The 15,634-nt window shown below is 49.0% G+C and overlaps 1 protein-coding gene across 2 annotated transcripts in view; it reads left to right on the plus strand.

The window, feature by feature from the left end:
* NPLOC4 (NPL4 homolog, ubiquitin recognition factor) overlaps positions 1-15,634 on the plus strand; it is a 65,754-nt gene that overhangs the window by 42,266 nt on the left and 7,854 nt on the right. For both annotated transcript variants that reach the window (XM_038546327.1, XM_038546328.1), the window contains one exon: positions 13,420-13,491. In XM_038546327.1, the coding sequence (XP_038402255.1) occupies positions 13,420-13,491 (72 nt within the window). The remainder of the gene's footprint in view (positions 1-13,419; positions 13,492-15,634) is intronic.

Below are 15,634 nucleotides of genomic sequence, written 5' to 3' on the forward strand. Positions count from 1 at the left end.
AGGATGTCTAGAAAACAATGTACATACCTTAAATTAAAGATATTTGGGATCCCTGGGTGGCGCAGCAGTTTAGCACCTGCCTTTGGCCCAGGGCGGGATCCTGGAGACCCGGATTGAATCCCACGTCGGGCTCTTGGTGCATGGAGCCTGCTTCTCCCTCTGCCTGTGTCTCTGCCTCTCTCTCTCTCTCTCTCTCTCTCTCTCTGTGACTATCATAAATAAATAAAAATTAAAAAAAAAAGATATTCCCGAGAAGTGCTAAGGATCATTGGAGCTTTTTCAGCAGGTCATGATCTTTTTGCCTCAGTGTGGTTGGCTGCTGAAGGCTGGGGTAGCTGTGGCAAGTTCTTACACTGGGGTTGCAGTGAAGCTTGCTCCGTCACTTGTTCCTTTCATGAACGAGTTTCCTGTAGCAGATGATGCTGTATGATAGCAGGTTACCCACAGGAGAGCTGCTTTCAAAATCGGGAGTCAGTTCTCTCACATGCTGCTGCTGCCTCATCAAGTTTATGTAATATCAGAGATCCCTGATCACAGACTGTCCTAACACATAATAACAAAGAAGTTTGAGGGGTGCCTGGGTGGCTCACTTGGTTGCGCTAAGGTCATGATCGAGCTCTGTGCTTGGGGGCAGTCTGCTGCTCTCTCTCCTTCTGCCTTCACCCTGCTTGTGTGCAAGTGTGCTCTCTCCCTCCCTCTCCCTTGCTGTCAAAGAAATAAAATATTTTTTAAAAAAACACAGAAAACAAAGATGTTTGAAATAATGCAGGAGTCACCAAAATGTGGCACAGAGACACGAAGTAAGCAAATGTTATTGGAAAAATGGTGCCTATAGACCTACTCAGTATGGGGCGGCCACAAACCTTCAACTTGTAAAACCTCACAGTGCTGGTGAAGCGCGGGACACCAAAGTGCAGTGAGATAAGGCGTGCCTGCTCCGTGGGATTGCAGAGGCTGTTCTCTGCCCTCCGGGTGCTTGGCCTCCTGTGTGCCTCAGCGTCAGACAGCGTGTCTGCGTAGCTGGGTGGACCCTCCAGCCCCTTTTGGTGTCCGGTTTGTAGCTGCAGCCCAGCTCACACCTGCGAGAAAGGCCTGGCTGCGTGCACTCTCCTGTAGACATCTGCCGGGGGCCGTATCCTCACCCCTGGGTGGCATCCCACCCACCCCCGCCCCGGAGGTTGGTCCTCGGCACCCTTGCCACCCTTGCCACCCTTATGCCCACAGCGCTCTGACAGCTTTTAAAATGCAGCTTGGAAGTCCTGTGTTTCTGTGGTGTTTGTGGGAGCTCTTGTGCATGTTGTGTGTGTGTCTCCAGGCCCTGGAGGCTGGATGGACACCATGGTGTGGGGCTGGAGGGGGTGGATTTCAGGTGTTCCTTCCTTCCTGAGAAGGGCCTTGCTCTCATTCAGTAATGTGGCCCTGAGTGGCCAGTAGAGACACAGGGAGCCAACGGAAACTGTAATTCCAGCGGGCTGCAGGCTTTCTGAGAGCTGTCGGCATCTCCCCTCGTCCTCATGGCACCCTACAGGGTTAGGTGGTGTTAGGGGTACTGTTGTCCCTTTTCCAGGTGGGGAAGTGGAGGCACAAAGATGCTTACGCAGCCAGTAGATGGCAGAGGCGTGGGCATGGCCCATCTGAGGGCAGAGTCCTGGCAGCAGACACCTCTGGGAGGAGCTTGTCATCCCTGCAAACACTCAAGAGATGCAGCGCTCCTAGCACACGGGGAAAGTATCCTGTCTGGTGAGCCAGATGCCCTGCGTGAAACCTGGCCTGATGGCTTGCTTCCCTCTTATGCTGTCTCTGCTGAGCCCTTCATTGTGCAGAGAACGTTGGAGGTGATGCCCCTTCCAGAGTTGTTAACTAGAAAATGCATGTTGGGAATTGATTTGCCAGGAGGGCCTTGGGGGTGGCATTTGGAAAGTTGGAACATGTTCCAGCCCATTGGGTTCCCGTGCTGTGGGCCCGGGACACCTTTGAGATCCATTTCTTAAGTAAGCAAGTGTCTACACCAAGTGAGATTTTTTTTAAAAAAAGATTTTATTTATTTATTCATGAGAGACAGGCAGAGAAGCAGGCTCTATGCAGGGAGCCTGACATGGGACTCGATCCCGGGTCTCCAGGATCAGGCCCTGGGCTCAAGGCGGTGCTAAACCGCTGAGCCATCCGGGCTGCCCACCAAGTGAGATTTTATTCCTGTGTATTTACTTATTTATTTTTTATTTATTTATTCATGAGAAAGACAGAGAGGCAGAGACATAGGGAGAGGGAGAAGCAGGCTCCCTGCACGGAACCCCATGGGAGACTCGATCCCAGGACCCCAGGATCACACCCTGAATGAAGGCCGATGCTCAACCCCTGAGCCATCCAGGTGCCCCACTCCAAGAGTATTTAGACACTGTGTTTATGAAGGAAATAATCTTAAACAATTGATACTAATATTCATGGCTTTTGTCAAGAAAATGAATTCTAGAGTATGTACCATTTAAATTGTTTTGGTATCTTGATTTTCAGTGAGGTGTGATTTTTTTCTTACTCCTTTTTGTTTTATTGAAGTTTACTTGCATCAGAATGAGTTCTTTTCCAGGCATATGTGATAAAGATTTAATTCATTGTAATCCATTTCATAATTATTTCTGTTGTGAAATAAGCTACATACAAAAGAGTCAGTAAATAAGAATAATCAAACAGGATCCCTGGGTGGCTCAGCGGTTTAGCACCTGCCTTCGATCCAGGGCATGATCCTGGAGTCCCGGGATCAAGTCCCACATCGAGTTCCCTGCGTGGAGTCTGCCTCTCCCTCTCTCTGTGTCTCTGCCCCTCTCTCTCTCTCTGCCTCTAATGAATAAGTAAATAGAATCCTTAAAAAAAAAAAAAAAAAAAAAAAAACAATAAAAAAACAGCGTGTCTTCACCTTTAAGAAACAGGAAGGTAGGGGCACCTGGGTGGCTCAGTCAGTGAAGCATCTGCCTTTGGCTCAGGTCATGATCTCAGGGTCCTGGGATCGGGTTCCGCGTCGGGCTCTCTCCTCTGCGGGGAGTCTGCTGCTCTCTCTCCCTCTGCCTCTCCCCCGACTTGTGCTTGCTTTCTGTTAAATAAATAAAATTTAAAAAAAATAATGAGGCTAAATATTTTTTAAAGGTTATTTATTTAAGAGAGGGGGAGGGAGGGAGAAAGCTTGGGGTGGAGGTGGAGGGAGAGGAAGAGAGAGAATCCCAAGCAGACTCTGTGCCCAGTGCAGATAAGGGGCTTTGATCCTGTGACCCCGAGACTACAACCTGAGCCAAAACCAAGAGTCAGAAGCTCAGCTGACTAAGCCACTAAGGCACCATTCCTCCAGCAATTTTTAAACTTGATGTGTGTACTTTTCTAGTCATTGTTTTAGTACTTATTATTTCTATCAAGTTAATTTTTTTAACGATTTTTTAACGATTTATTTATTTGAGAGAGTGTGCATGAGCGGGGAGCCCGATGCAGGGCTGGATCCCAGGACCCTAACCAAAGTCCGATGCCAACTCACTGAGCCACCCAGGCACCCCTCAAGTTAAATGTTAAAATGGCTTTTTTGAGATATAACTCACATACAGTATAATTCACCCATCGAAAGTGCACAGTTCACTGGGTTTTAGCATATTCACACATATTCGTGCACCACCATCTGATTTTAGAATACTTTTATCCCCCAAACAGAAACCCTGCATGACAACTACCCCTCCCCAAGCCTCTCGTTCCGAAACTACTCCTGGCAGTCGGAACTCCTGGCAGTCCTTTGTCCCGTGTGTGTGTGTGTGTGTGTGTGTGTGTGTTGTCCTGACAGAGTCACCCCATGCACCGTCTGTTGTGACGGGCTTTCTTCACCACTTTCTGTAATGTCTTCAGGTCCAGCCATGTCTGCAGCGTGTAGTGCTCATTCTTTGTCTTTGCTGAAAATCATTCAGTGCTTGATTGTACCAGAGTGCTGGGGTGGTGGGTGGCGGGAACGCCCAGACACTCAGTCCCTGTGTGGAATGACATCGTCTGTGTTGGTGGGTCCGTGTTCACGGGCACGGGAAGGGACAGGGCAGTGAGTGTTGGCCCACTCAGCAGCACCCTCCTCGGCTCTCTTCTGCCTGAGTCAGCACAGTTGCCACAGCTCAAGGGTCTGCGGGTTCTGCGGGAGCGCTGGGGTGGTGCCCTGAATGCTGGGCCAGCAAGCAGAGGCAAGTGTCCAAAGGCACAGGCCAACTCTTCTTGTCAGCCACTATCTGGAAATGCCTGTGGAGCCAAGGACGATGGCACTGCTGCACCTGCTCTTTCCAGACTGGTGCAGGTGAAGGACAGAGTAGGGCTCTCCTGTGACAGCTCACTTGGATGCCTCTCGGGTTTGGGGGAGCAGTGGAGCTGGTGGGGAGGGGCACTCCTATCATTCTTCCAAGGAAGTGATTCCTAGCCCCTTGTATAGTGGTTCCTCTTCTCTCCCCCTGCATCCTCCATGGTGTTTAATAAAAATGATTGGCCTCTAGAGCACACACCCTGCCCTTAGATCCTGTTTGTGGAGCAGGTACTTCAGTTTTAAACTATTATTAAATGCTCACACCTCAAATCACATCACACTGGGAACCAATACAAGAAATAGAGTTAGTTCCTCCCCCTCCAAAGTTCCTACCTTACAAAGATGCATTTGTGATACGATGTTTTGTAATGTAGAATCAGTGTTTTGACTAGTTTTTAGGACCTGAGGTCAAGGGTCCTGCTGGCTGCCATTCTGAGCATTTGGACAGTAATTTCATTTTTAGGAAAGTGTGAGAGCCTGTGGGTGATGGCAGGACCTGGTGCCCTCACGTTGAGGAGCTCGGCGTGTTTTACATCCTAGATTCCTCACCCAGGCTCTCTGGCTCCATCCCGGCACCTGCTTAGGAAGCCCTCCATGCATACTATCAATGAATACATCACTTTAGATTAATTATGCTCCCATCTGATTCTTTTTGAAGTTTTTAAAATTAAATACCAAATAGATAGGAAAGATTACCTATAAAATATGTTTAAGAAATAAAACATCACATAATACCAAGTCTGACCTGGCATTTAAGGACTACAATATTCCTGTGGCCTCTGAAGCTCCTGGGACCCTCCTGTGCTTCCCCTCGTTTTCTCTCCCAGGAGGTGACCTCAGTCTACAGCGCTGAGCTGCCACCCCCAGCTTCTCTTCCTAGATCTGCATGTTGTTGTAGTCGACAGATCTGAGACTGTGCTCCCCCCCAAGCTTGCTGGGCTCCTTCCCTAGAGTGTTCCCCGGCTGCGCACAGGTGCCAACCACTGCTGACTTCCACACACTCTTTGTTGTGTTATGACTTTTACTCACCTGATTGTAAGTGAGGTCAGAGTCTTTGTGTGTTGGCTCGTCCTATGTCCCGTGTCCTGTGTCCTGTGTCCTGTGATGTGCATTTCAAGTAGGCTTCCTGTTTTTGTTTTTTTTTCCTGGGTGGTTGGTTGTGTCTCTTTCATGTTGATTTGTAAGTGTCCCCCGGTATTCCATTTCTTCCCTTTGTCAGTGACACATGTGACAGCTCTTCACGTGGCTCATGTTTCCTCTCTGTGGTGTCTTGATGCCAGAGGTTGATGTTTCATCATGGTCAGCTTTGTGGCTCTTGTCGTTAGGGTTTAGCATGTTGAGTCATAAGATAGTCTATCGTCTTGTACGAGGTTTATGATTTTGTCTTATACATTTGAGCTCTTAGCCCACCTGGAATTTTTTTCACTGGATGGTGTGAGGCAGAGGCCCAACTTCTTTCTTAATTTTTAAAAAAATCTTCTGGATAATCAACTGGAAACACCATTTATTGAAAACCCTCTACTTCAACCCCTGTTGATCTGTGGCACTTTGTCATCTGTGTCCCCTCGCCCAGGATGTGTTTCTGCTCTGCTCCGCTCCATTGGCCAGTTTTCTCCGCTGGCACCAATATTATGTGTTCACCATCACTCTGACTACGGTTACCCTCTGTGCCTGATTGCTTATATCCCCACCATACTTTTCTTCAGGAGCCTTGACTGCTCCTGACCCTTTTCTCTTCCGTAGAAGATAGACAACTGGCTCACAAGTTGCACCAGAACAAACAAGTCTTACTAGGACTTCATGGCCCCCTTTTCTGTGCTGAGTTCCCCTGCGAATGTGGGGGTGCTGCACCTGCTCCATGTCCCCAGTGTCTCAGGGACTTAGGGTCATCGGCATGGAGGTCCTGCCTGTAGATTGCTCCTTGATACTTACGGTTTCTACATATTATAAATAGCGTCTTTTTTAAATTATGTTTTAGCTATTTGAAACTGATAAATGTTTGGCAACTTTGATATCTATTATTGGTTCCTCTGAATTCACATGTATATTCCTCTGGGCTTTCTGCACAGATGAGTGTATTATCTAGGAATGGCGATGGTCTCTCCCTTCCCATTCATTTCGCCTCCTCCTGTTGGTAGGGCTTCCAGAACAACGTCCAGTGACCAGCACTGTTGTCTTATTTTTAACTGTAAAGGAAGTGCTTTTTTTTTTTTTCCTTTTAATGTTCTATTTATTTATTCATGAGAGACACACACAGAGAGAGGCAGAGACACAGGCAGAGGGAGAAGTAGGCTCTGTGCGGGGAGCCCGACGCGGGACTCGATCCTGGGACCCCAGGATCACGACCTGAGCCGAAAGCAGGCGCTCAACCACTGAGCCACCCAGGCTTCCATAAAGGAAGTGCTTTTAAGATTTCATCATTATCTAGGAGTTTGCTGTGGGTTTTTTATTTGTTTGGTAATATCCTTTATCAGGTTGAAAATGTGCTTTTTACTTCCATTCTTGTAAATTTCTTGCACTTAAGAAGTGCGCACCCCCCTCCCCTTAAGATTTTGTTTATTTGAGAAAAAGCACGAGTGGGGGGCGGGGCAGAGGGAATCTCCAGTAGACTCCCCGCTGAGCAGGGAGCCCGTTGCAGGGCTCCATCCCAGCACCCTGAGATCGTGACCTGAGCCAAAGTCCAATGCTTCACTGACTGAGCCCCCCAGGCGCCCTGGGAAGTGAGCTCCCTTTGATCACAGAGCCTGTGTTATTTCTTTAAATCACGCTGTGTTTTTTTCCCGGATTGCTCATTTGGCTGTTAGTTAGTGAGAGCAGGGTTGCCATGCTTCCCACAGTTGTTTATAGCCTTGTAGGATTTGAGATATTCATTTCTCATATGTTTTAGGAAAATACAGTTTGAGCAAAGAGACCTCTGAAAGCAAACATGGAAATAATCCTCTTGGTCCTCCCGTGGGCTGTGGCTGGGTTAAGAGTCAGCCTTGCAAATGGGCCGTGCACCAAGGTTCACCTGAGGCTACTCTTCTTGGTGTCATCTGTGATAACAAATATGGGAGGCCACCTAAAAGTCCAATAATGGGGCATTAAATTAAAATATGTCACTGGGTAGAATATATTGTGACCACTTAAGGCATGTGCTTGAAAATTATTTAAGGACCTAGGATAAAACTCAAAACGTAAAATTCAATACATAACTGTATATGCAGCGTGAGCATACGTGGGTGGTGATGCTCATGTTCCTGTGGGTGTGTGTACAGTGTACAGAGGACAGGCCCGGAGAGCTTGGGGGGCTTTTGTGAGGGCAGTGTTTGGCCACACTCTGGTCTGCATGCCCTGGCGGGTGGTGTGCAACCCATGAAGAGGGGCTGGGCAGGGGATGTGATTGAGAGGCAGTGAGTCTGGAGAAGTAAGGATCGGGAAGACGTGCAGTGACATCCAAGGCATGTTGTTTGTAAAAGCAGGTGCTTTCCTGAGGGAGCTACTGCTTGATGTGGGTTATCTTGGGGCTGTTCAGGGCAGAAGAGAGTATGGTATTTTCTTTTCTCCCTTTCTGTGCCATTTTACACTCCATTTGGTTTCCTTCTGTAGTTTAAAGCAAGAGTTTTGGGTTCGTGGTCGCACACTTGATCTCTATAGAAAGACCCGAGGGAGGCCTGGTGAGCAGTAACCACTGTCTGCATCTGGCCTACTTCTCATTTTTTTACTGTTGCTTTAGGTCAATCATTTATTTTTTTAAGATTTTATTTATTCATGAGAGACACAGAGAGAGGCAGAGACACAGGCAGAGGGAGAAACAGGTTCCCTGTGGGGAGCCCGATGTGGAACTTGATCCCAGGATCCCAGGATCCCAGGATCATGACCTGAGTTGAAGGCAGACGCTCCACCGCTGAGCCACCCAGGGGCCCCTAGGTCAATCATTTAAATGTGATTATGAAGAAGAAGGAGCACATGACTGAAGATGTGGCTAAATCATAGCGTCTGTAACAACTGAAAGCTATTCCGGTTGTTCTGGGTGCTGTGAGGGCTCCTGCGTGCGCCAGTGCAGCTCTGGACCTAGGCCCATGCCTCTACACCACCCTGGCCGGGGGTGGGTGAGTATGGAGCCTGGGACAGTGAGTTGTACCTGGAGGTGGGTCTGCAGATGTGCTGTGTGGATGGTGTGAGGGGCTGTTGCCTGGATGCCATCGTTGGGGAGGAGAGGTGGAGACGAGCATTCAGGGGCAGGTGAGGGCCGCAGCAGAGACAGTGTGCACTCCCGGGATGCCAGGGGGCACCAGGAAGCCAAGCCGAGAAACAGGTACCTTGTCATGTGGTGCTGACAATCCCAGAATGAGAGTATTGTGGGCACCATGTGGCCATCGGGGCCCGAGCAGCTGGTGTAGAGAACGCAGGGCTGGCTAGTGTGGATTTAAAGGAGAGGCCGGCCAAAAACCGAGTCTGCTGGAAAGGTGGGAGGCGATGGACAGTGCTTGTGTGGGAAGTGGGAACAAGATGTTTTCTCATTTGGGGTTTTTGTAACATGAGAAAAATGATCCACGTGAGTGCTCCTGGTGTTGGTCCTGTGGCAAGGGGTGACTGGTGTGGAGCAGAGGGTCTGGGGAATTCGGAGATGGCCACAGGAGGGAGATGTGAGGTGGGCCTGAAAGCAGTGTGATGTGTGATAGGAGGTGCTTGGATACCAGGTTGTGGGTGGGAGGTCAGTGTTGTAGATCATTCTGGGCACAGAGTTGGGGAACCCAGTGAGAAGACTGGTGCTGTAATGCAGGGGACACATGTCCACTCCCTGTGGCCGTTGGGCAGAGTGCCCCGGAGGCCTCCGGGGTGGCAGGGAGGAACCCAGGCTGGAGCTAGGTCTCTGGCCAGGGTGAGCAGGTGGGCACTGGAGTCAGATAACTGCGGTGAGTAGCACCCTGAGACCTAGGGGCCAGTGTTTGGTGTTTGAGGTCTGGGATGGTGGGACCAGGAACGAAGCCAAGCAAGCCATTTTTGGTGTCAGTTCCACTGGAAGCCTTGCAAGGAAGTGAGAGGACGGAGTCGGCCGGGCCGGGCAGCCCCACCGCCCCATGGAACTCGGCTCTTTGTGGGGCTGGTTCAGGCGGTGGGGCAGGAGGGTGGGATCCAAGGTGTAGCGGCGAGGAGGGCACGGAGGCAGAGGGGGTCGTCCCTCCTTCAAGGAGCTGGCTGTTGAGGGACCCAGGTTTGTGCCCAGCACCTGGCACTTCTCAGCAGTGATCCTCGGCCCATCCCTTACCTTGCTTTTGGTGTGTGCTCTACATTACTCAGGACAAATCCCCAGAGCTGTCATTATTTGTTGAAGGACAGTTGTATTTCAAGGGTGTTAGGCATTCTCCCAAATCTCCAAAAAGGTGGCACAGTTCCCTCATGCAGACTGGGCTGCAGACCACACTGCCCTTGCTGGCGCGTGGGCGCAGTGGCTCTGTCAGGACCCTGCTCCGCACCCGCTTCATCCCAGGGTCTCCTGTGTCCTTTGTGAATTGCCTTGGCGTGTGCAGCACTGGGTATTTGTGAGGTGATTCATTGTTTCTGCATTGTTTGTTGGGTTTTGTATGTTAACCCTTTGTCGTATGTTAGAGACACGTGCCAGGCTGTCATTTTCTTTATGTTTTTCCTGTAAAGATGGTGAAATAGTTTCTGATTTCAAAGATCCTTTTTCATGGTAATTTCTGCCTTTGTTATTATATTTAGGAAGTAATTCTTTACCCCATAACTCTATATTTACCTACATTTTCTCCTTGTGGGTTTTTTTTTTTTTCCTTTTGAAGATTTTATTTATTTGAGAGAGCGAGCACCAGCTAAGGGAGGGGCAGAGGGAGAAGCAGACTCTCCGCTGAGCAGGGAGCCCGACTTGGGGCTCGATCCCAGGTCCCCGAGATCAAGACCTGAGCTGAAGGCAGATGGACACTTAACTGAGCCCCCCCCCAGGCACCCCATTATAGTTCCATAATATGTTTCTGTATTTCTCAGGGTAAAGACCGCTGCACTTGTAAATATTTTTTAAACAAATATTTTAATTACAAGAGATTATGTTTGCTACATAATGGGCATTATTTAGGAAAATTTATCAATCAAGAAATTGCCAATAAGAGAAGAGACTCTGAACCACATATTGTCATGATGTCCCAGTCTAGGAACAAGGATTCTGTGGTACCCATTCTTTCTCTGGAGTTGGAGGTAGCAAGTTTTGCTCAGCATGATACTTGCAGGACTGGAGCCTGTGGTCACAGGGTCCCCACAAGTGGGAGTGGGGTTGGAATGTTTGACCTCGGTGCCAGCGCAGGGTGGAAGAGCAGAGTGTGTCAGGTTCCAGTGCTGAGCTCTGGGGTTCTGATATGGGTAGACAGGGTCTCTAACCCCCTCCACCCACCTCTACCAGGCACTCCACCTCAGGCACATGAACTCACTTTGGTAGCCCCTGATGTCCTCATGCACTGGGGCCTGCTGGTTGTATACATGTGGTGTCTAGCCTGGACCGTGTACCCCCAGCACCTAATATATGTTAGCTGCTGATTCTGTTTGCCTCTGACAGACACTCTGTAGGTGCTTATTGACAGGACTGTTTCCTAGACAGTGATTCTTTTGAGAAACATTGTTCTGAGAACTTTGATTTTTTTCTTTATCCTGTGAAGTCTCAGGTCAAGCTGCTGGTGTTACTTGTTATCCTTCTTACCAATTCTTTAAAGAGAAAAGCAATACAATAGGGATTTCGTTCACCTTTTCCAAGAAAGATGGCACCACCAGGTCAGTGGAGCTTGTCCTTGTCCTGCCACAAAGACAGAGATCCCTGGCCTTCTCTATACTATCCCGACGGTGGTGCAGCTGTCTGCAGACATGGCCATTGCAGGTGGCCTGGCACCGAGGACCTCAGCCCTTGCCTATCCCAGAGACTTCCTCCCCGTGGAGATGAAACCGCTGACACTTTGTCGGCTGCCGACCTGGGAATTCAGAGGCCCTCCTCCCCCAGCCCGACATCTGCTGACGCCTATAAAAAGTAATTGCTTTTCAGATGCTGTGTAGGGCTGGGGACTGGCTGGCAGAAACATAGACGTGGAGGCACGGGGGAAAGATAGAAGTTACCTGTTCTCCCCCCGGGGAGCAGAGGGGGATGCAGCACCTTTATTTTCTTGGGGAGCAGAAAGGTACAGTTGGGTAGTTAAATTTGAAAGAGAATAGCATGACGCAGAAAAAAAAGAGAGAGGGGCATTTAACAAGAAAAATCCCTAGAGGGGAAGATGAAAGCGAACAGGTGCTGGAAGAATGTTTCTGCATATTAGAGCTTAATTAGATTGGAAGATGAATTCCAGATGGGCTAATTATATATGAGTTGTTGCAGGTTATTTCTTGTAGGGGCAAGCGTGTATTTTTGGAAGTGGTGATTTAGTGTGATTGGATTTGATTCCCGCCTCCTACCATATCTCCTTTATCGAGAAACTGCCGCTTCTGGGGCCCCAGGACCTACTCCACCGGCCCATGTCTCAGGCTGCCCCCGTCCAAGCCAGGAGAGCCACAGAAAGCTGGGCTCGGCCTGACTGCTGTGGAAACCAGCGCAGGGCAGCCACCTGTCACGTGTAAGGACAAGTGACTCTTACCCAGATGGAGTGGAAAGTAATTCCAACTTCAAAAGAAGCCAGACAGACAAAGCATGGTGTGTTGTTTCCAGGAATGTGTCCTTTGATGGGGTGCTAATGCTTCCTGTGTAGTTAGATTTGGACGGTGTCCTGGGAGAGCAGAGGGGCGGGCTCTGGTTGGCAGCTCTCTTTAGTTGTGAATCGAAGAAAGGTCAGGAAGGCATGGATAAACAGCTTTATTGCAGACCAGAAATTTAAATTTCTAAACAAAAGGATCTGGGCCAAATAGGACCTCCGGACTTGCCATTAGGATGATAGACCTGGTTCAACTTAGGAACAGCCTGGGAAGGTTGTCTTGAACGACGGTGCGTGCCTCTGACGTCCCTGGAAAGGTGGGATATGCTGGGGTGGCCTTGCGTCATCCTACAGACCTCAGGGGGGACCTGCCTGGCATCCATTTGGGTCTGAGAGCTTTAATAAATGTAAACTTTTATGGAAGGCCCCATAATTGGAAGTTATGGATGTATAATTTATATATGACTCAGTGAATGATTTATATGATGTTAAATGATGATTTAGATAGAAAATATGACCCCCTCTCACAGAATCTTTAATGAAAAGTGTTGGTTCTTATGAATTTATTTTAGAGCTCTGTTTGAACTCAGCATGTTTGACATAAATCAGATATAATTGTCATTTTATGATTAATGAACATATGCTGGCCATTTTTCCCCATAATTAAACTTTATGTTCTGTGCATCTGACAAAGCAAAACAAGTTTAGACTTTGACAGATTGGTGGTGGGGGTTTTCCATGTCTGCGTATTTGTGTGTGTGTGTACTCGTTTGTGTATGTATTTATTTTATTAACGTATGTGTATTAAGTTGGGTTTTCAGAGGTGTAAGTAGATCATTAGGAGCTAGCATTTAGGCTCAAGATTGTGGGGAGCTTGTCCAGGATGGAAAGGAACAGGTGTAGCCTGGGAGGCAGGTGGGAGGGAGCCCTGGACCCGTGTGTTGCACAGGGCAACGTTAGTGTGAGGCCTGATGTGTATGCTGGGTAGGGGGCTGTAACATAGGCTCCCAGCAGAGACTACGCATGGTAGAAAAAGCATGGCTGGTTTTCATGTTATGGCCATCATCATACAGAGCTCCAGGAAATGACAGAAGGTGGATGCGTAGCAAAAACATGCACAGTATCCTGTCTGCTTTTCATACACATAGGCAAGAATTGTAGTCATTGGTGGCGCCTGGGTGGCTCAGTTGGTTGAGCATCTATCTGCCTTCAGCTCGGGTCATGATTTCAGGGTCCTGGGATCGAGTCCTGCACAGCGGAGGGGGGGCAGTTCTGCTCCCTCTCCTCCCCCCTCCTCTTGTGTCCTCTCTCTCTTACTCTTTCTTTCAAATAAATAAATCTTTAAAAAGAAATTGTAGTCATTCAAAAGCTAAGACAAGCATGTAAAAGATAAACCATGTCACTGATCACATCTTTGCTCATGCTGCTCACTTTTATTTCCTGTTTCAGGACATAGACAAGTTTGGCAATGAGATCACCCAGCTGGCCCGGCCCCTGCCCGTGGAGTATCTGATCATAGATGTAAGTGTACAGCGCCCCGCCACCCCCCTGGGCTGCCGGGTGGGGGCCCTGTGAGGGTAGCAGCAGTAGCTTGGACAGTTGCCCCTATACCTGGCCCAGGATGGACACCCGGGAAATATATGAATCATTGAGCTTCTGTCATCATGAAAAGCTGGTGATTTCAAGGTCTTTTTCTTCTAGTTTCTATGTTTTTATTTCCTTAAAAACAACTTAGGATTTATCTTCTCCCAAACCTAAAGTATAACAAAGGACCACTGACCTGGCCAGGCAGCCTGTGGAGGTCAGCGAGCCCAGTGTGGTACTGTGCATGGTGCGGTGTGTGCGGGTGCTGCCCTGGCCAGACTCAGACCTCAGCTGCCAAAGCCGGGCTCACGGTGGTGGGTCACTCTCCTCCTGAGTCAGTCCCCCGGGGCAGGTAGCCATGATTGTCCTTGAGTGAGATGGTAGTGTGCTTTCCTGGGTGGAACTCCAGAATGCCTGGTCCCAGTCTCAGCTCCTTTCTGGAGGCGTGCTCTAGTCCTGGAGGTGTGGTCCCAGGCCAAAGGGCAGTCGAGGACTCCAGCATGAATGCCCAACACATTTGCAGCAATCAGCTCTGTTCCAAGGGGACGGGCGGCTGCTCATTTCCTAACCGCTGCCTGCAAGGATCTCTCTGGGCTACATTTGGACTCAGGAAGGGCATGTGATTCAGGTTGTAAAATATCATTGCATTTGGAGCAGCAGGTCCCCATGAGCCAAGCCCATCGGTGCTCCATTCCAATTGACAGTTCCTGAGAACGTATTTATTACCTAGGCCGTAAAGGCATCTGTTTTTTAGACTACCTAGGGTGTAATTAAGATGAAAACAGATTGATGGAACATACACTTAGGAGGAGTCTGCGTGATTTAAAGCCCACTTACTGAGGTCTTCTTTCCTTGTGGCCTCCCCACCTCTTTCTTTTTAGAAATGGGCCGAGTTCTTGCTTAGTGTGTTGAGTCAGTAAAGTTTGGTTGTGAGGGAACATTCTGCCCTATGATACCCAGGCTCTCTGTTCTTATGGAACGAGGTTGGGGCAGTCCCCCTCATGAGCAGGCTGCTGTTTCAGGCAGGAGAAGGGATGAATGAGCCCCCTTCCCTGAGCTGCTGTGGATGTGCTGTGGATGTGTCAGGGCATTGGCTAGATGACCTGAGGCAGGCTGGGTTGGGGCTGTTGGAACACAGGTCGAGGTGGGCGTCTGGGATATTCGCAGACTGCCTAGTGAACTTTGGTTCTGTCATGCTCTAAGGGGAGGTTTCAGGTCTAACACATATGTCTCTTAATTCCACATCTGCTGCCTGGTAGGTGCTCTGTTGTTGCTGGCCCACCATCGTCCCTGCCCTCCCAAAGCAAAAGTGCTGTGGCTTCCACAGACCTTTGTCTCTACAGCCTGGAAGGCTCTTCCGGCGTCTTTAGAACTGTGACAGCAGCTAAGACTAATAAGGCCTGTGTGTCTGAGCCTTAGTGGATGTAGGCACTCGGAGTCATCTGTGTCTCACAGAGGAACAGACTGAGGCTTAGGATCCGTAGCTGACAGAGGCCATGCAGGTACGCGGCGTTGTGGCCAGAGTCCCCAAACTGCATGGTCTGGTCGATAAAAGACCAGGGGAAGAGACGGTGGGAGAGACGCCTGGCTACTAGCTCCGTTGATGGAGTGTGACTTGCTCTTGGGGTTGTGAGTTCAAGCCCCACGTTGGGTGTAGAGATGACTTAAAAATAAAATCTTTAAAAGAGCAGTGGGGCTCAGGTCTCAGATGCTGTGGATGGCTCAGCTTGTCCTTCAGAGTGCTGGCACAGTCACAGCAAATCCTGGGCCAGCCAGCTTGAAACGGCCCGCTGCCTTCACTGATGCAGAAAACAGACCAGAACAACATTTTCATTCTTTAGAAATAGTCCCGAAGGAACCAGAATAGCTACCCTAAATCTGGATGAGGTGTAATCTGCTGCCGCTGGTGTCATATTGTAGAGGAAAAGCTGTGTCAACCAAAAGGTGGTTGATAGCTCACACTTGGGTGCTTTCGTGGGGAGAGGCGTCTGCCAGGAGGAATGAAAAACTATATTTGTATTGATTCTTGTACATTTACCACTGTCCCTGTAGTTTCTATTGATTATGTGTTAGATTTAAA

Source organism: Canis lupus, chromosome 9 (genome assembly GCF_011100685.1).
Source record: "Canis lupus familiaris isolate Mischka breed German Shepherd chromosome 9, alternate assembly UU_Cfam_GSD_1.0, whole genome shotgun sequence".
Classification (NCBI taxonomy): domain Eukaryota; kingdom Metazoa; phylum Chordata; class Mammalia; order Carnivora; family Canidae; genus Canis; species Canis lupus.